This window comes from Chanodichthys erythropterus, chromosome 17 (assembly GCF_024489055.1).
Source record: "Chanodichthys erythropterus isolate Z2021 chromosome 17, ASM2448905v1, whole genome shotgun sequence".
NCBI lineage: Eukaryota > Metazoa > Chordata > Actinopteri > Cypriniformes > Xenocyprididae > Chanodichthys > Chanodichthys erythropterus.
In genome coordinates, this window is record NC_090237.1 from 6,347,921 (window position 1) to 6,368,705 (window position 20,785).

General features: G+C 36.0%; 1 protein-coding gene across 1 annotated transcript in view; it reads left to right on the forward strand.

Moving 5' to 3' along the window:
- The window catches only part of epha4l (eph receptor A4, like), a 46,447-nt gene that overhangs the window by 11,201 nt on the left and 14,461 nt on the right, over positions 1–20,785 (forward strand). The window contains exons 4-7 of the mRNA XM_067364531.1: positions 11,251–11,406; positions 13,601–13,936; positions 18,750–18,874; positions 19,113–19,272. Of these exons, the coding sequence (XP_067220632.1) occupies positions 11,251–11,406; positions 13,601–13,936; positions 18,750–18,874; positions 19,113–19,272 (777 nt within the window). The remainder of the gene's footprint in view (positions 1–11,250; positions 11,407–13,600; positions 13,937–18,749; positions 18,875–19,112; positions 19,273–20,785) is intronic.

Consider the following 20,785-nt stretch of genomic DNA (forward strand, 5'->3'; position numbering starts at 1 on the left):
CTGGTCTATATGGGCCCGATGGGGGACGGCAAGAGAGAAGCTGCTGTTTGTTCTATGTGAATTAAAGCAGCCTGTTGCATGATCAACAACACCCCCAAGACCGATAGATCTTTACAGTCTCAATTGTTTTTATACAGAAATGAAATTCAAGGGAGAACAAATAGGGATTTATGCTTATTTCTTCGGCTTAATCTTACATACTTAGTTAGTTAGTAGACAGCAAATTAGATTTTTAAATGCAACTAAATTTAAATGAAGGATAAATAATAGTAAAATAAAACATACATTTTTATGAAAGTTATGCAATATATTCTTTGTCAGTTGGTTCTGTCTCTTCTAGAACATTTGCACTACTTTTGGCTTGGAGGTTAAGTCTTGCAAATACGATCTCTTTAAAATCTCAATTGTTTCTCTTGTGATGGAACCCTTCGTGGAGGAACGGAAAAATTATGTTGGAACTTTGTGAATCGTCGCACAACCTGCATCGATTTTCATCCACTGACATACTACACAAGATAAATCGATCGATTCTTGCGTCCCGTCTCCCATTGTCGTTTAGGAATCACCACGACACCCTACATCAAACACATCTTGCCAAAATAAACCTTGCATAAGAGTCCTAAATTATTTATTTACAAAAGTACCACAATAGATTTATAAAAAATGTGGCTATTATGGCTTAAGTTTGAAAGTACCCATTTTTGTTTGATCTAATCTGAGCTATGAATGAGCCATAAAATTTCTTCTGGGTAATGAAGGAAAGGACAGGGGTGGAAGGAATCAATCTCTCTCACCTTTTCTTCATCACTTTCCTCCTTTTTCTTGTGCCATTTATTTGCGCTGAGGGAAAGAACTGTTTCGTGTTCCAGCTTTTTTGCCCTCGTTTTCTCCGACATGCCTGAGTGGTTTAACCACACACCAGGCTAAAAGGAGCAGGTCAGAGTTTACCTCTGCTTGAAGAGATGGGGACAACCCAACCCAGTTCCTCAACAGAGGAAACAGATAGAAAGAGTCCTGTGTGTGAGTCGAACATCATTATCGAGGTGTTGAGAGCTGTTTCTGGTCTGGATGGTGTTCTGTTCCCTCAGTTCTTTATCTCTGACTGTCTCTCTCAACGCTGACTCTCCCCCCTCTAAAAGGAGCGTGACAGAAGCGAGAGGGACGGCACCACCGTAACATTGATATAATGTTGCAGCTCGCTGACAGTCCCTTATATTAACCAGACTTAATGGACTCTCTGGAAGTCTTACAAGGGACCGACAGGAGACGTGTGGCCTTGGCTGACCTGAATTTCCCTCTCTCATTTCAGTCAAATTCAGCTCTGATTCAGCTCTCTTAAAGGGAAAGTGCACTCACTTACTCACTTACTCACCTCATGTTGCTCAAAATACACTACATTTTATAAGCCTTTTTTAAATATTTATTGCATTTTAATTAATAGTAAAATTCCATCAGATCGAACTGAATAATCCTTATGTATTTTAATTGAATAATTAAACAATTCTTAATCAATTATTCCATTAAAATACATAAGGATTACTTCACAAATCTTTTGTTTTGAATCAGTGGTTCAGAGTGTCAAAGTCATGTGATTTCAGTAAACTAGGCTTTGTTGAGATGAACGAAGGTTTGGAACGACATGAGGGTGAGTAATCAATGACATTATTTCCATTTTTGGGTGAACTAACCCATTAAACTGTATTAAATGTCTTCAGTGTAGGAAGTATTTAGCAAACTTATTTCTAAATTTAAGTGACAAAAATAATCATATGTGCTATGTGTTTCAGAGTCTTCAAAAGTCATGCAATATATTTGTGCATTTTCCCTAAATCCCCATATTTAAAGGGATAGTTCACCAAGAAATGAAAATTTTATGTTTATCTGCTTACCCCAAGCGCATCCAAGGTGTAGGTGACTTTGTTTCTTCAAATGATGATTTTTAACTCCAACCGTTGCCGTCTGTCAGTCAAATAATGCTAGTGGATGGGAACTTCTACTATAAGAGTAAATGAAACTTGCATAGACAAGTCTAAATTAAACCCTGCGGCTCGTGACGACAAATTGATGTCCCAAGACACGAAACGATCGTTTTTTTTTTTTGCGATAAACGGAACAGTATTTATATCATTTTTTAACTGTAATACACCACTATGTCCAACCGCGTGCAGCACTCGTTAGTAAGTTCTGATCGCGCTCTGCCAGCGGCAGTGATGTCTCACACTCGTTGAAATATATGCACGAGACATCACTGCCGCTGGCAGAGCGCGATCAGACCAAACGAATTGAGTGATGAATGCAGTTGGACATAATGGTGTATTAGAGGTAAAAAATGATATAAATACTGTTCGGTTTCTCGCACAAACCGATCGTTTCGTGTCTTAGGACATCAATGAGTCGTCACGAGCCGCAGGGTTTAATTTAGACTTGTCTATGCAAGTTTCATTTACTCTTATAGTAGAAGTTCCCTTCCACTAGCATTATTTGACTGACAGACGGCAACGGTTGGAGTTAAAAATCATCATTTGTGTTCTACTGAAGAAACAAAGTCACCTACATCTTGGATGCGCTGGGGGTAAGCAGTTAAACATCAAATTTTCATTTTTGGGTGAACTATCCCTTTAAAGTAAACCATATTTATTGTAAACCTTGGTATATCATGCACGAGTCAATACTATGCTAATAGATACACAGACACACAGCTGTGAGCATGTAAGATTTAATAGCAATGAAAAGGTTATTAGATAGTTATTGAAATGCCTTATTTAAAAAAAAAAAATGTAACTTTAGTCAATTCATTGGTATTTAACAAATTTGTTTTGCTGCACCATGTGTGCTTCTTTTGTAAAAGTCTCTAAGTCCATCTCTTTGGACACCAAGACATAGTAAAACGTTGGTTTCTGTCAGTTTTACAGCAGCAAAAGGTACACTGTTGTGTTTACTTGCTACTTGCAAAATCCTGTCATTGCCACTGTAAGGATGGACAACACACTATAAAAACTTGAAGCTCGGCAAGTAAAAGCGTCTCATACGCACACCATCATTCATCCTGAAATCATATGATTTGGTTTGCGTCTTCCAATTGGTACTTCTGTGAACTTTGCTGACAAAGGGATCTGGCGTTTAGCACTTTCTGCCAATGAAGTGATATTTCTGAATGGGCTGACTGACCCTGGGATTTAGGGGATTTGTAGCAAAAGTATTTGATGAACGTATACTATGTGCAGGGAGCATTCGCTCAATATTATTATCTCATTTTTGACGGAGGTGGCGTTTAGCAGCTTGTGCATCTGAACACTTAAAAAAAAAATTAAAAATAATATATATATATATATATATATATATATATATATATATATATATATATATATATATATATATATATATATATATATACACCTGCTGTGCCTTTTACCTAAAATCCCATATTTAAATGCAGAACTGAATAGTGACTTATATTTTAGTTTTTTGGCCATAGTTGCCATATGAATTCAGCAAATTTGATATATTGTGCATGTGTCATACTGGTTACTTTTCTGTACTCTGGCAACTTTTTTGAAACTTTTAGCTTCAATTCATTGTCATTGGATGCAAAAGGGAGGGTTTTTTTTTTTTAAATCATAGAGGAAAGAAAGTCAAATTTCTATTTTTGCATGAAAACTTTGTCGCTGCTTTAGTCATTTCCGACAATGTGGTTTGGTGTTAAGACTAGTTGTCGTTTTAACCATCAGTGTTGGGTTTTGGTATCTTGCTGGAAGTTCCGTATTGTTTTCTCTCACTCACTTTCCTTCTGCCTTTGAATTTGTCTTTTATTTTCTGTCAAGAGGGGGTTAAAAAAGACAGAGAGAGAGATAGACGTGCAGTAAGAGGAAGGGGGAACAACAAAAGACAGAAAGACAGCGAGAATAAAGGAGGTGATCGCAGAGAAAAACAGATTTGTCAGCACACAGGGAAGGTCAGCGCCCTCCTCTCAGACAGGAAAAGACGAGAGAATGAAAAGGAGCTGATGTCTAGAGAAAGAGAGAGGTTTTTAGGTGGTCTTTGATTTCTTTTCCTCATCATTCACTTCACGTTCCCTTTAAACATCCCTTTGATGTGATGACAGACGCTGTCTCTTTCTTTTTCTCTCTCTCTGTTTCTCTCTTCGCTCTCCTGTAACAATGGGCTGTGATTGCGAGGTTTTGGGTTGTAATCTTAAGCTCGTCAAACTGTAGGAGGTGTGTAGGTGGTCTTTTCTCAGTTTTAGTCCTCATTGTGATGGAATGATGGATGTAAAGATGTGTAAAAAATTAACACTTTAGATAGATACTCATTTTAATACGGTGAGAAAAACTTGCTGTTCTTCTAAGGCAGCATCGTAACTAGAATAGTAACAATGCAATACTCTAGTAAGCATAAAGATACAGAGTACACACAAATATTTTTTAACTATATTATTGAACTAATTAAATTGTTCTTTTCAGAATTTTCTTCTTCCATGCAAAGCATGCATTTACATTTTTTAATTAATACAGCATATGGGGCTGGCTATCTTTTGGAGCAGAGATCCAGATTATGTCTATGATGTCCTAAAATGCTTTCTAGGTACATAGCTCACTATGTTTTGAAACAGATCCATACTAATTTGTAACAAACAGACATCAGCGGTTAAGCATTGAATTGACCCAATGAAGCTTCAGGCACAAAGATGTTCAATATGTGTGTTTCAATATGTCGGCCAGTTATTTATAGTATCAGCATATATTTAGCACATGGTGTGGCTATATATATGCATATATACAGTAGTCAACATTTGAAGTGGACCAAAAATGTCATCAAAGTTGTCCTTAGAAGAAGGTTTTATAACAACTTTGATGAAAGGTTTTGATCCATTTCAAATGTTGACTACTGTACATATATACATTATATATATATATATATATATATATATATATATATATATATAATTTATTATTATTATTTATGCAAGAAGTTAAATATAATAGAAATTGTACAATATACATCTATTATTTTGTACTTTGCACAGTTAATATATAATTAGAGATGCACCGATATGAAAATTTTGGCTGATATTATGTATGATTTTTACCTTTGAGGACATCCACATAGTAAACACACAGAAGTATTGATTGAGAGAACTGACCACATGTCTCTGGACCTCATTCCTAAAGGTCAAGAGAAAGTTCTAAAGGTTAAAGATCAAAATAAGAGAGTTTGTCATGTCACTGCTGCCATATTCATCATGTTGCACTGCCACAACATCATTATGCTCATGTGTTTGTGTTTGTATGGTAGGTGTGTGTATTAGTACCCAGTTCCCTGTTGTTCTCCCACTTCCCATAAACACGTATTCATACACATGCACAATGGAAGGTGTTGCAGCTCCAGACAGTCTGTCGTCCTGAATTTCCAGAGTTTTAGATAAACAAACTAAAAATACACACCCTTGTTTTTTTTAGCCTGACCCTATAAGTCACATATACATGTTATCAAAACAGAAAACTCATCCCATGATGTATCCCATGACATCCCATGACTTATGTGACACGTTTTTGTAGGGAGTGTCAGAAATGGTTGTCCATGAAGAGTTATAGATTCACCTGAACTCTGTGTGTGTGTGTCACTTCGAACGGAATCTATCATGAAATAAGTGTGTGTGCGCGCATTTTTGTGATTTATGAGGACACCAATTTATGACGTAAACATGAAATATGAGGACAGTTCATGAGTTTAAATAGATTTAAAAACATACTAAACAATGTTTTATTAAAAATGTAAAAATGCAGAGGGTAGGTTTAAAAGTAGGGTTAGTGTAAGGGGAAAGATTGTACAGTTTGTACAGTATAAAAACCATAACGCCTATGTAATGTCCTCACTTTGATAGCAAAACAAACCTGTGTGTGTGAGTGTAAGTGTGTGTGGAACTCATTTGCATATCCTCCTGTGCCAAAACTTCCTGTATTTGAAAATGCTGCCACAACTTTTCATGTTTAACAATATGTGCAGACCTTGCCAGGCACACACTCATTTCTCTCTAATCTCTCCATTCTTTTCTTTTCATGGTAGTTGCTATTAAAACCCTGTGGATTTATTAATTGAGTACGTATTTTAAAGACCCCTGCAGCCCTGCAGGGTGTACGTGATTCTACCTCCGATAAACATGCAGTAAATTTTGGGAAATTCCTCTCTTTGAATGCTGGAAGTTGGTGTACGTGTTCAGGGGAGCTTGAAGTTCAGGTCATTTCAGGAAGTCTTGCATCAATACTTTCAAAAGCCTGCCAAATCTGTTATATTAAAACAACATGCTTTGACACAATAATACCAACAACAATAATGTATATTAATAAATAATTCAGCCACACCTTTGCTTTGATGAAATTAATTGTGTGTTCATGTTGAGTGTTGTCGAGGAGAGGTCAAGCACAGGTGAAATGCCAAATTACAATGCAAAGGTGGCACAGAAGCACTTCTGAAGTGACAATTGGGTATGTTTACACTGACTGTTTAATGCTGCACAGAGGTGGCATAAATGAATTTACACAAAAATAACTGCATATTGTTATAGTAGGGGCTGAAATGGTCAGAGCAGGTATACTTTAGCCTGGTTTTTATGCTGCGTTGCGTCTTTACACAGAATTTTGAGCAGGCACAGAGCAGCATTAACTCAACTTTGTAAAGATTCCTTTAGAGTCATAATTCACCCAAAATATATACAGTAAATTAGCTTTATGTGAGCTTATGAACAGACCAAAATGTTGTTATTCACTGAAAATCTTTCAGGTGAAGAATTTATTCAGATTTGTAAATGTTTGTACTTCCCTTCCAAAACAGTATTATTTATATACTATTATAGTAGAGCTTATTAATTATTAAAAGATCGCAATCTCGATTCAAAGACTCTTATCTTTCAAAATCTTATTCCTAAATGACAACAATTCGCCCAGTGGAACATTCAAATCTGCGTTTGTGCTGCCGCCGTCCCAGAGAAAGCAGTAAGGCTATCTAGGTATGAAACAGCTTCACAAACACCGCTTTTCAACCATACAGTATCATCATTTCTGTGTTACAAATATTCAGATAATCACAGAAGTACTGGGATTAAAGTTTATATTTCGGATATAAACACTGATGTCTGTGGAAGTGATCAAAATAGAGCAAATCACCTTTGGCACTTCAAATAACAGTTGTATCATTGAATCTTTAGACCAGTAGGTGGCGACACGTGACTGTTAAACAAATGTATTTGTCATTGAATCATTCATTCAAGAGATTTTTTTTTTTTTCCAGAAACACTGATTCATCTAGTAATGAAACAAGTGAAGTATTTATGAGTCATTAAATCATTCATTCAACCCATTTTTTAAAATAATTAATTCTAATTAATTACAATTTTAAATAGACTGCAGCAATTAACATTTTGCCAGAACCTCTAGCAAATTAAATGTTATTTTGTTTACTTGTCTGTTCAGAATCGTGATTTTTTTTTATTTGAAACAAAAAAATATGATTCTCAATTTATCCAGAATAGTGCAGCCCTATATTATAATATTTATAGTATTTTAAAATATTATAATATTTTGAAGTAGCCTTTGTTTATATATAATAATTTATTTACATTTTTTTTGTAATTTTCTGTGCTTTTGTGCTATTGTGCTTCTGTGCTATTTCTATTTAGCTTTAAAAACACACATATATATATATATATATATATATATATATATATATATATATATATATATATATATATATATATATATATATATATATATATATATATGACGTTTTCCTGTCACTTGTGTAACTAACAACTTCTGATTTACCAAGCAGAGAAGATTTTTATTGCTCAGAGGCTGTTCTTTTATATCACAGTTCCTAAATGTTTCATTTAAGTACCAAGTTTGTCTCAGATGATTCTTGACCATATAGTAAGATTTTAGAGCTGTAAAATAAATATGAATAGCAGCTCAAATCATTTGGTGAATTTGAAGAGAAATATCTGCCATATTGACATCTCGCTGTCATATTGACATCTTGCTAACTAAAAAAATTGAGTCTCTTTTGAAACCCTACAGGAGATGCATGTGAGAAACTGAGTCTTTATTTGCTCCATTTGCTCTCCATTTAATCTCATTGCTTTCTATGAGCAACAGTTGAGATATTATGAAGATTTCATTTCATGTTTTTCTCTGCTTGGGAAGTTAAGATGCCGGATGAGGACCAGTATCAAAAACTCAACGTGACCATCGATATTTACTCAATAGTTTAATGAGATTTACTTTTGTTCAGGTTAATATTATTACTAGAGCTCGTAGGAGGCATCAGGAGATGGACGACTTCCTCTGGTAATGAGAATAGAGTTTGTTAAGGTGAAGCCAGGCTTGTATGAATCAGTTAGTGTTGTAGGCCTCAGGGTGGGGTCAAGGTCAACATGTGGAGCGAGTGAGTCATCAATCAATATGATCCGTCCGCCCTCCACATGTTTGTCATCAATCACACTGATGGACCGTCCGTCCGTCCGTCCATGTGTGGGGGGGTGGGGGGTCAGAGGTAATTGTTAATTAGTGACTAAACCATGTAGAACAACAGATGCCAGACCATGAGACAAGAAGCCAATTGATGTTTCTTTCACGTGTGTGTGTGTGTGTGTGTGTGTGTGTGTGTGTGTGTGTGTTCTGACATATATTACATTGTGGGGACCAAATGGCCCCACAATGTAATAAAAACCTGAGATCACCTACGTTGTGGGGTCCAGCCAGCGGTCCCCACGAGGGAAATGGATTAATAAACATACTAAAAGATGTTTTTTTGAAAATGTAAAAATGCAGAATGTTTCCTGTGATGGTTAGGTTTAGGGATAGGGGTAGGGTAGGGGGATAGGAAGTATGGTTTGTACAGTATAAAAACCATTAAGCCTATGGAGAGACCCCACTAAGATAGGTGCGCCTGTTTGTGTGTGTGTGTGTGTGTGTGTGTGTGTTAGAGAGATCTTCCATGCCCTCAGGAGAGGAACCTGATCTTGATGTTTTTGTCTAAAATAATCCTAGTGCTCTGCAGACCATCATTCACACACACACACACACACACACACACACACACACGCTTATCTAGCTATCTAAATTGAGACTTCCCATTGACTTCTGTTATTGTTAAAGAAATAGGTTAATCTAAAAAGTATCTTTTAGAGCAGATTGAAAGGAAATAACAAGAGAGGAGAAAAGACAGGTATGTTTATGATGTTGTTTAATAAAAGTAAAAGCTCTTGAAGTGTCTTCTGTGTGTGTTTGAGGATTTTTGAGCAGCAGTTTTCAGTCCACCCACTGATGCAGTCCGTCTCTCATCGTGACTCGTCGTCTCTCAGCATCTCACTAATGGAAAGACGTTGATTTGAGGGCTCAGAAATGTGACTGATATATCTGCTCTTCATGTCAGGGAATGCTGGAATGTGTGTTGGAAACCAGAAAACACTTTTCTTTGTCCCCTTATCTCAGGGGGTCGTGTCATATTGTGTGTGTTTGGATGTCTGGGAAGGATTTTTTTTTTCTACAGAAAAGCTCATTCAGTTCAGTGAAGATTAAGTCCAGTGGGAAGAGAGAATGAGAGATGATTTCCTCTTCCTTTGGTGTCTCCTGAACCTCTGGATCAATCTTAAACAGAGATTAGAGTCTGGACTGATGGTGATAATCTGTCATGAGGTCTGTTCCCTTCTTTAGGATTAGCAGAGGAACATCTAAGAGCCTTAGGAGATCCTTGTGGTGTTTATTTTTTTCCTTCGAGTTTCTGTATATATATATATATATATATATATATATATATATATATATATATATATATATATATATATATATATATATATATATATCAAGTTTTTCTTTAATCCTAGAAGGTTTCCAGCAATATTTAACCTTATAAAGCCTACTATATTATATCTCATACATGAATTTCTCTAAACATTTTGCTGAATCTGCTACAATCTACTACATCCCTTCTGTCGTCTGATTGATAGCTTATACGTTATTTTCAAGTAAAAAGCTTTTTAGCTTCTGATTTTTATAAAGTAAATGTAAGAATAACTTTTACATTGTAATTCATACTTTAAGATGATCATTTACTGGATTTAAATTAGGTTCATTAGGCTTTTGAGGAATATTTGTTCTCTCAGTCATCATTGTATTGCATTACATTATATATTTTGCTCCCAAAATAAAAATTACAGAGCTTTTATCATAAAATTAAGCATTTAAATATCATCTTACTAAGACATATTATTGGCAGATATAGAGTGACAACTGATCAGAATTTCATCTTACTTTTTCTTTAACAAAGTGACATCGCCATCAACTGGCCTGGCAGCAGAATTCAGAGTCTTTAGTCATTTTTGCGGATCCGTGTTGTCGTCTATGTGTGAAAAATGCAAAGGAAAAACCTTTCCATTTTTAGTACATTGTAAACATACCCTAAAATAAATTACTTCTGGGTGTCTGAAAGTCATTTATTTGACATTTAAAGAATTTGAATTGTTTGCATTCCCATTCATGGCAACTTTTTGAATGGTTATTAATGCAAAATAATGCTTTTTGCTATCATATGTTGTAGTTACCACATCTAGCAGCTTAAGATAACAGGGTCATGCTAACCAGCCAAACCTTGACCTCATGTTCCCATTGTTTGTTTGGTCTCTGGAGTCGGATAGACGTTTATAGTAGTGTGCCGGAGTCTAAGGCATCTTTCATCTTCCTAGTTTTCATCCATATATACACAGACGTCTAAACACAGAGCAATGTGCATGTGTGTGTTTGCACGTAAATGAGTGATAAGGACGATGAAAAACTGTGATGTTTTTCAGGCAGGAGGAGTAGGAGGACACGACACGCCAGATTATTTAAACATCACGCATTCTTTATTTATGATGTCAAAACGTGTTTTACTCAAATATATGGATGAGAGAATTAAAGGTGACTGGTGCATGCTGGGAAAACACCCAGAATTCCTCATTCATCATCTTCTGGTCTGTCTCTCGCTCTCTTGACTTCACCTCCCTTTTCCTGGCTTCTCTCTCCATCATAAATGCATCATTGTTTTGTGTATGGAGAACTGGCGGCTTTTAATGTTCCATCGTATATACTTTATAATCATCTCATAATTGAATCATTTAATAATGTTTATAATAATCTGATACATACTCCAGGTACTTTGTTATCTGGATAGCATATTGATACTGAATTAACCTCATCCTGTATCTCTCTTCTCTCGTAGTGTGTAAGGTGGGCTACTACAGGTCTCTTTCTTCGGACGCCAGCTGTCGTAAATGTCCTCTGCACAGTTACTCCACGAATGAAGGAGCCACTTCCTGTAATTGTGACAAAGGATATTACAGATCAGAGACTGATCCCGCTGCCATGCCTTGCACACGTGAGTTAAACACAAACATATACAACAGTTTGAAGTGGGTGTACCATGTTTTTTAAAAACTACTACTATGGTGTTTTACATGGACCTTGGAGTAGTATGTAAATGGGTATTTGAGTGACTTTTTCAAAATTTTACTTTAAAAATTATATGAATATTTTACGTAATTGGATCAGATAATACAGTTTCCATTTAATAAGCATCTTTATTAATAAAAAAATACAAATATATATTTTTAAAAGCCAGATGTTCCCTCTTCAGCAATCTAAAGCTACATAATGCTGTCAACTGATAATAATAATAGTAATAATAATAAATCACACATTTTTTTTTTTTTTAATATTGGAGTTTTTAATATATTTATATTGTAATAATTCCACAGTTAATCTCTAAATTAATGTAGAAACAACTTAAATACAGTATATTTATTTAATGGCATCTTTTTATGAATGAAGGTCACTGATACTAATACTTTTTTAAAACATTAATTATAGACATTCAGTATTACATATAACAAAAAGCTGTCAATTTCAACATTTATTATGCTTTAAAAATAACTTTTAATTTAAGTAAACTTAAAACAATCTTCACATAAACCCATTATAATAAATGTCATATTTACCTTTTGCCTATCTAACAGACAGGAAATATACAGAAATTAAATAAAGTTATCAAACAATTTACAATTTCATTAGAATTTCAATTTACTTCACTGCATAAATTATAAATTTAATATAGATTAATCCATATTAAAGCTACAATTTTCTGTTACTTTTGTTCTTTAAATAACATTAATGACAGACATCACAGCAACTGCTTTATTAGGCTGCTGTCACTTGAAGAGCTGCCACTGCTGAACATGACACGGATCTGATGCACATCTCATTTCCTCACAACACTTTGTTCATTTAACATCATTTAAATAATTTAACACTGCTCTTATGAGGATACTCTACAAAATGGGCATTTTGGCATAATTCTGTGTGTTATTGTTTGTTCAAGTGTGAAAGAGTACTTGATACTGGCGCTCGTCTATCTGTGCGCACGAGTCAGACATGACATTCACAGACAGCACATTCTCATTCATCTTGTGGTGCTTGAATGGTTTAAAAGCATTTGTGTGAATAAGAGCGTGATCATATAGTGTAACTCTAGCCATTATGCTAACTCTAGCAATTATGATGGAAAAAATATGCTGCATTAATTGCGTTAAATATTTTTAACGTGATTTAACTGAATGCTCGCTAATTTTGACGGCACTAAATTTAATTTAAAAATTAAATTTAAATGACAAATGAAAAAAAATGAAATGAAATGAAAATGAAAAATGAGCTGAAACATATTGTCTGAAAAATTAAAATATACAAAAATAACTAATTGAAAGTAAAAATTCTAATGTATGTTGTGCATGGGCATGTGATTAGTTCTGTTTACATTCTTTTATGTGCAGCAGATGTTCCTCACATCAAATAAATGAATTTAAATGAGACAGTATCAGTCTCACTCTACCAGCTGTCTGTCTATCCTCATTCTCTCTCTCTCTCTCTTCCATACTAATGACCAGCTCTATCTCTTTGTAGAACAGACGCTGTTTGTCCTCTCCTTCTGTTCTTGTTTTCTCTCTCATTTCTTCTGCCTCTTTCTCTCTTATAGAAAGTTTTAGAGTACACAATACGGTACTTATGTAAATACACACACACACACACAAAATAACAGAACTGAACCTTGGTAAAAAAAAAAAAAAAAAAATTCCATAATTCTGATTGTTTTACAATAAATATTTAAAATAAAATATATACGTAATATTTAAATTCTGATCTCTTATGTTTACCAAGGTTGCATTTATTTGATCAAAAATACAGTAAAATCAGCATTATTGTAAAATATTATTACAGATTAAAATAATGTTTTCTATTGCAATATATGTTAAAATGTAATTTATGCTTGTGATCAAAGCATCATTTCTCCAGTCTTCAGTGTCACATGATCCTTCAGTAATCATTCTGATATGATGATTTGCAGCTCAAGAAACATTTCTGATTATTATCAGTGATTAAAACATTTGTGCTGCTTCATATTTTTGTGGAAACATACATATATGCAACATTGTTATTTAAAAATAAACAAATTTTACATTATATCTCTAGCAAAATGAAATTTTATGTGAAAGCTTTCTTTCTCTCTGTGTTTACCGCAGGTCCTCCATCCGCTCCACACAATCTGATATCTAATGTCAACGAGACGTCGGTGACATTGGAATGGAGTCCGCCGCTCTCCTCCGGAGGCCGTCAGGATCTCACCTATAATGTGGTGTGTAAGCAGTGTGTGCGAGACACACAGAGATGCACACTGTGCGGGGACGACGTGCGATATTCTCCGCAACGGCTGAGTCTGCGCTCCACGCGGGTGTCCGTTCACCAGCTGCAGGCGCACACCAACTACACTTTCCAGATCTGGGCCATCAACGGGGTGTCCAAACACAATCCTAGCCTGGAGCAGGCCGTGTCTGTCACGCTCACCACCAACCAGGCTGGTAAGTTTGTGTGTCCAAAGATGCTCAAATTTAATCAGTGATACATACTTTGCATGTGATACATTGCTGGCCAAAGGTTTAGAATAATTAATATTTTTAGGGGTTCAAGCACGTAGCACAATACAGATCAGAGAGCAGCTTCACTCCTGATTCTCCTAGTTTATTTCCAGACAGATTTAGTACTTTCAGGTGTGAGGGGTTTGATCTCAGAGCTGAAGCCAGAGCATTGCAGCCTTCATCTGTAACACTACAACACCTCAGCCTGTAGAGAACAATGACACAGTTTGAATTGTAGTTTAAGTATCTGTAGATCAGGTCTGATCTGGTCTCAGATCAGGAGAGGAGCTATAATGACAAGCATTGCCACATACTGCTGCTGATAGAATAAGATTTATTGTATAAACTGTCATGTCCTTCATGACTGAACAGACACACAGAGTTGAATGTGAGATATTGTTTGGAGAAACAGTCACTTGCACCACTAATAAACACCTACAGGATATTTGTTTCACAAGACCAACATGTTCCCAAATACATATAATTTATTAACTCTTGAGATCAAACACAGTTGTGTCATGATTGTTCATCTAGCAGTTTATAAACTAAACAGAAATGTGGTGAAATCAATAGAGATGGTTTTTGGTGTTTGTATTTAATCATGATCATCTTTCCTTTCTTAAATAATGCTTTGCTCAGGATATAAAAGGAAAAGGAAATTGCTGATGGAGGAGAAAGATTGAAACCTTTCTGTAATTGTTACATTTTCCAAAGATCAGTATTCTCCCCTAAAAGTGACCAGGCAGATCTAACCTTAAGTCGTAGAGGCGCTGAAACTTTGAGGGCTGGTAGTACTCACACCATCTACGATATCACCAAGGCTAGCCCCAATCAGCCTGATGGGGGTGCTACAGCGGTGAAAAGTATGAAATGGCCAACCCAGTCTCATTGGAAAAACGTACCTGTGGGAACATTTTTGCGAGTTGCAAAATACTTACCAATATGTACATATCACTGCAGTTTCATTTAGTTTAGTTTTTTTTTGTTTGTTTGTTTTGTTTTGTTTTTGATGGAAAAGATAAACGTGAATATGGTAAAATTTTATGACACTGGATTTTACACGAATCACCGCAGTTCTGATTTAAAATAACGTACCACCAACACTACACCTAAACCTACCCGATAGTGTTAACAAAAGCAAATGTGACAAAAAAGCAACTGTAATCATGCCGTTTTAGCTTGTTTAGATCTCTCTTTGAGCTCTTTTATACCGTGACTCGCCTTTCACGGGATTCGTACCCAAGGCTTCCTCGACTTAAGTACAACTCTGTATCAGCTGAGCTAACGAGCAAGCTTATTATGTCAGAAAAGCAAAACATATGGAGCTGGTTAAGCAATGCAAAGTCCAAAATATATTCGTTTACAAATCGTGCACTTTGGTAAAAAAGCGTTTTAAAGTCATAACATAATATTGTGCAAGGAGACGTGAAAATGAGTCTTTATTAATCCGTAATCTGACCCCGTAATCATAACTGTGTATGCAAATGATTAAAAGTGCTTGCTGTTTTACTGCCTCTAGTGTTCATTTCAGTTGGAAACTGCAGTGATATGTACGTATTGGTACGTATTTTGGCGACTGGCGAAAACGTGATCATGTGACACTGAAGACTGGAATAATGATGCTGAAAATTCAGCTTTGTATTACAGGAATAAATTACATTTTTAGATATATTCAAATAGAAAACTGTTGTACGTTGTAATTATATTTCACTGTTTTACTGTATTTTTCATCAAATGAATGCAGCCTTGTTGAGCTGAAAAGAATTCTTTCTAAAACATTTTTAAAAAATCATAGTTATTCCAAACTTTCAACCAGCAGTGTACTATATTTCTCACCTAATATTCAGAGAAAACATTTCAATTTCACTCCCCTAATTGCCTACGGAGAACTTCTGTATGACCTTTCTGCTCCATTACAAACACACACACATGTAGAGCGTCAGATACACTATTTTGATTCATGACTGTGTGTGTGTGTGTGTAATTGCCGACTTGTGATATGCGGTCTGTGCTCTTGATGGTGTCTTGGGTTTCCGTCGGAATAGAGCGTTAGCTGGAGTTCCGGAACTTTCTGTGACAACCCAAGCCTGTAAATCAGCCTAAGGGGTCGGAGTGTGGAGTTTAGGGTGTAGGATGTAGGGCGTAGTGTGGAAGGGTGGGGTTTTGTCATGCATTGACATGCCTTTGGCTATAAATCAGAGGACCATGTGTCCTACTTAGTTGTGCAGTGGGCGGTCGTGTGTATATTTAGAGTAATCAACATACACTGCTTAATGTAGATGCTACTGACATACGTTTAATAATAGACCAAACGATATATTCCTGCTGTCGTAGTGAAAAAAGAGAAAGTCAGATAAAGAAGTTTCTGTGTAAACCTCCTTAACCGTGGTAAAAATTACAAAAAAAAAACATGCTGTTTGTTGCTTTATTCATCAATATGAAAAATAAACAAATCTTCACTTATTAAATCATTCATACACATCTAATAATAGTAAAAACAAACTTTTATTATAGATAACACATAATACAGCATCACTACAGCGCATAATGAGACTTTGTGACAAGATATGCAAAACCTTAAAAGGTTTTCCGTTTATTTTGAAGAAATCTTTACAATCAAAAACACCTATTTTCTAAGTCTGATCATTAATCAAATAATATTATAAAACTTTGTGAAATTTGTATTTGAACATTGAAGACGTATTGCCCACTTTCTTGGTGTTCTAAATTTCATACACTGCATTTCTCAGCTTTTGTGTTTCTATCTTAGCATGCAGGAAAGGCTTTAACAAATTAACATGTAGTTTCACTAAATCTTAAAGCTTGCGTGTTAACGATGAACAAGCACAGATTCTCATCTTTCCTTTTAACGTTATCTCAGCCAGACACACACACACCCACAACTCCATTACGGCCCATATCTGTCAGAGCAGACGGCATGATGGATGTGTGTTAGAGATGAGTGTGTTTGGTGCTTGAAGAGGGCGGTGACCCCTGTGTTTTTGGCTGGAGGGGGTCGTCTCCGAGTCCCCCCGAGGGACGCCCCTAAATCACGTTTAGTCTGTCGGGACTGGCAGAAGAAGACGGATCTGTGAGATGGAAGAGGGCCGCCGTCGAGCTGCTGCTACAGCTGGCAGGGGATCGAATTGTTTAACTGTCCCACACACGCTAATGCACGAAACTCTAGCTTTAGCACTTGAATTTAGGATGCTTAGATAGGCCAACTGTACATTTTCTATGCTGATTGTGGTCTAGATATTGGGGCTACATGATTAAATTAAGTAAAACTGGAAACGTGATCTGGCTTAGCACGATTATGAAATTGCAAAGGCTGCAATTTAATTAAATATACGCACAGCATGTTTTAGAGTGAAGCACGGCACTGTGTTCATTTACACACGTGCAATTCATGATCTCGATTTATAAATGCTGGTCCACATAAACTCATCTCTGCATTTGCTCTGAGTTTGGGTTGTTTATAACATGCATTTGTAATGTGTCAAACATCTTCCCTGCTTTAGAGAAGAGGAAGTGTTGTTGTAGTAGAGTGTTGTTGCCATGTCAATTCATTTCATACTGGATTTGCACAAAAGATTAACATGACGGCACATGCTAGTTGATGAGTTGAATCAACTCCACAGCAACTACATAAATTTATCCACTAACCATTCAGAAACGTCCAGTTTCATTCTAAAAGAGTCTCTCCATCAGTGTCGACTCCGGTTTGAACAATGTAAGGCCGAACACTGTTACTGACAATCCTGATGTTGGCTGCGTGAGATTCTCCAGCTTTGTTGTTGTTGAGCTACCGAAGTTTGACAAGCTATAATAAATGATCTGTGGGGTATTTTGAGCTAAAACTTCACAGACACATTCTGGGGACACCAGAGACTTATATTACATCTTGTAAAAGGGGCATAATGGGTGCCCTTTTAAGCATTTTAAATTACAATTTTTATCAGAAAAATCGCAATTCGATTTTTCACAAGTACATGCAGTCTTACAATATATGGTAAACATTTTCAAATGAAGCTAATAGTTTATTTTACTGCTAGCTTAAAGCATTGTCATGCTAGTTTGTTGGCACTTTTTTCCATTTTCAGTCACCTAAATAAAACCAAACCTTCACGTTTTCTGAAATATTGTGGTTTAAGAGTTAGAAGTTTGTTCAATGCCAAATATGAGCAATATTAATAGTCCTGCTTGACTTAACGAACAGACTTAATTAGTCAAAATACACAGAAGGGGATGTGTAGGACTTCGCCAAAAACAGCATTTGAATTCTGTGGAAATTTGGCAAGCTTTCTGTGGTTTTGATATCTAGAGTTGTTCTGTTTGGTAGAGGAAAGTAATACATGGGGATTTTTTTTCTTCTTCTTCTTTCACATCCCTCAGAATCCGTTTTCTTTTTCTGTTTTTCTCTTTTTCTTTATTGTGTCTCTGACTCTGTGTGATGTGTCTTTGGAAAAGCAGAGAAGACGACGCACATTTCTGATTCTGTCTGTTTGACTTTCTCACCCTCAACAAAAACAGCTTCAGGGGGGAAAAAAAACAAACAGACAAAAGCAGTGTTAACTCCAAATCCACAGTTTAGAAGAAGAAAAGGTCTCCTTGTCCTCTGGGTTTATCCTTTCCCTCTCCATTTGTCTCTGATGTGATAAAAGAAAGACAAATGTCTCGGCAAAACCTGACAAAAGTACAATTCAGTAAACATAAACCTTTTATAAATATATTAACTCTTTCTGTCTCTCCTCAGCTCCCTCTACGGTCATGACTGTTGAGAGTAAGGACATCACCCGCCACACGCTCTCTCTGTTCTGGGACGAACCTGAGAAGCCCAACGGTGTCATACTGGAATATGAGGTTAAATACTATGAAAAGGTGAATAATGGGAAACATCTTTTCTTTTGTCATATTTTAAAGCCCTGGTGATGACAGAATTTTAATTTAAGGTGCACTGTTCCTTTAAGATACTGTATAGCACTGTGGACACTTGCTGTCTGGATAAACAGGAAGTGAAGTTTTATTCAAGTTAAAATAGCCCTCAGATGTCCAGCTATTGACCTCTTACCTTCCTCTTGTCTTCCGTTCTCTGTCTCTCTCTATTTATAAATCTCAGGATCAGAATGAGAGGAGTTATCGTATTGTAAAGACGACATCTCGTAATGCTGATATTAAAGATCTGACCCCGCTGACCTCCTACGTGTTTCACGTGCGCGCTCGCACTGCCGCGGGATACGGAGAGTTCAGTGCCCCCTTTGAGTTCAGCACCAACACTGGTGAGTGTAGAGCTCATGTTCAACAATGTGTTTAACACTCTGGGGTCGTTGGTCACGCCGGCGTGATCACCGCATTTTTTTTCTAACCAGTGTGAAAGAGACTCAAAATACTCTGTCAATGTTGCACATACAATTAAGAGTTATACACCATTTTAATCTGTGGAATATTTTCTTTTATTTGTGTACACTCAGAGTAAAAACAAAATGTTGTGCTTTTTGTAAAATAAAGAAAACTAACATGTTGCGTGATCTCTCGTCTCCCTCTGAACGAAATCCAATCTGATAGTTCTCAGAAAATGAACTGTAACTTAGCGAATACTAATCACAAAAAAATTAGACTTGTGTCTAAAAAACGTTGAAATGTTAGGTTTTAAATCGTGTAAATCAAATCAAAAACAAACCTTCTGTGTTTATGTAATCTGTATGAAAAAGAGCCATGTCAGAAATCCGTGATTCAGCTCATTATCCGCTAATGCGGCCAAGCCCACGGAGCGAGCGCTATTCAGACGCAAATTCAGTCAATACATGCATTCATCGTCGCAATCGTGTATTTATTGTCTTGAAAAGTGTTTTGAATAGCCATAGTTAGCGATCTCTGGCCTCTGTTAGTTCAGTTATTTCCTGGATTGCCTATTCTTCTTCAGTGCTCAGGCATTTGTGGACAAAAGGGGCAGAGCGCCCTCCGGCTTCAAGTATGAATTGTAAACACAGTATCCAGCACTCATAGTAATGACAATAAATCCTGAATATTACTCCTCTGTATAGAAAATTGACAAACATATGAGAATCCATCAATATTTCTCCAAATGTGCATGCTTTTAAGCTAAAAGCCTATATGAAATGCCACAGAGGTAACAGACACTTTGCATCACAGAAATACATTATATTTTAAAGAATATAATAGAATACCATTATTTTAAATTGTAATACTATTTCACAGTGTTGCTGTTTTTTCTGTATGTTTGATATACACCATGAGCTTGAGACATGATCAATGTCTCACAGGTTTTTTCACAGCCTACCTGACTGAAAGAGCTCATTATTTATGCAGCTCATTAGAGATCTTTATGCATTTCTTTTGTCTTCTCAGGTGAGAATCACCCATTATACATGAGGATTCACGCCTCCATGCATACTGTGTTTCTTGACCAAAGATGTTTTAGAAAATTTAAATCTCTCTATTGTTTTATATAAACAAGCAGGCAGCATAATTTTTACCTCATTTTGAAGCAAAAACTCTAGTCTACAACCTCAAATACCCAGATGTCTTGTGAACAAAGATTTAATATATATTTTTTGGCCTTATTTCAGTGACTTAAGTTTTTTGTTTTTTCAATAACCACGCATAAACGTTATTCATTCAAAAACACAAACATGTACATACATGTTCCTCACATATTATTGTAGCCTAGTTTGTGCTGAATACAGTGTAATGACACTTTTACCATTAATATGTGTATGAACAACTGAAAAAAGCACAAATGTCAGGGCATGTCAAAACTTCTCCAGGGCC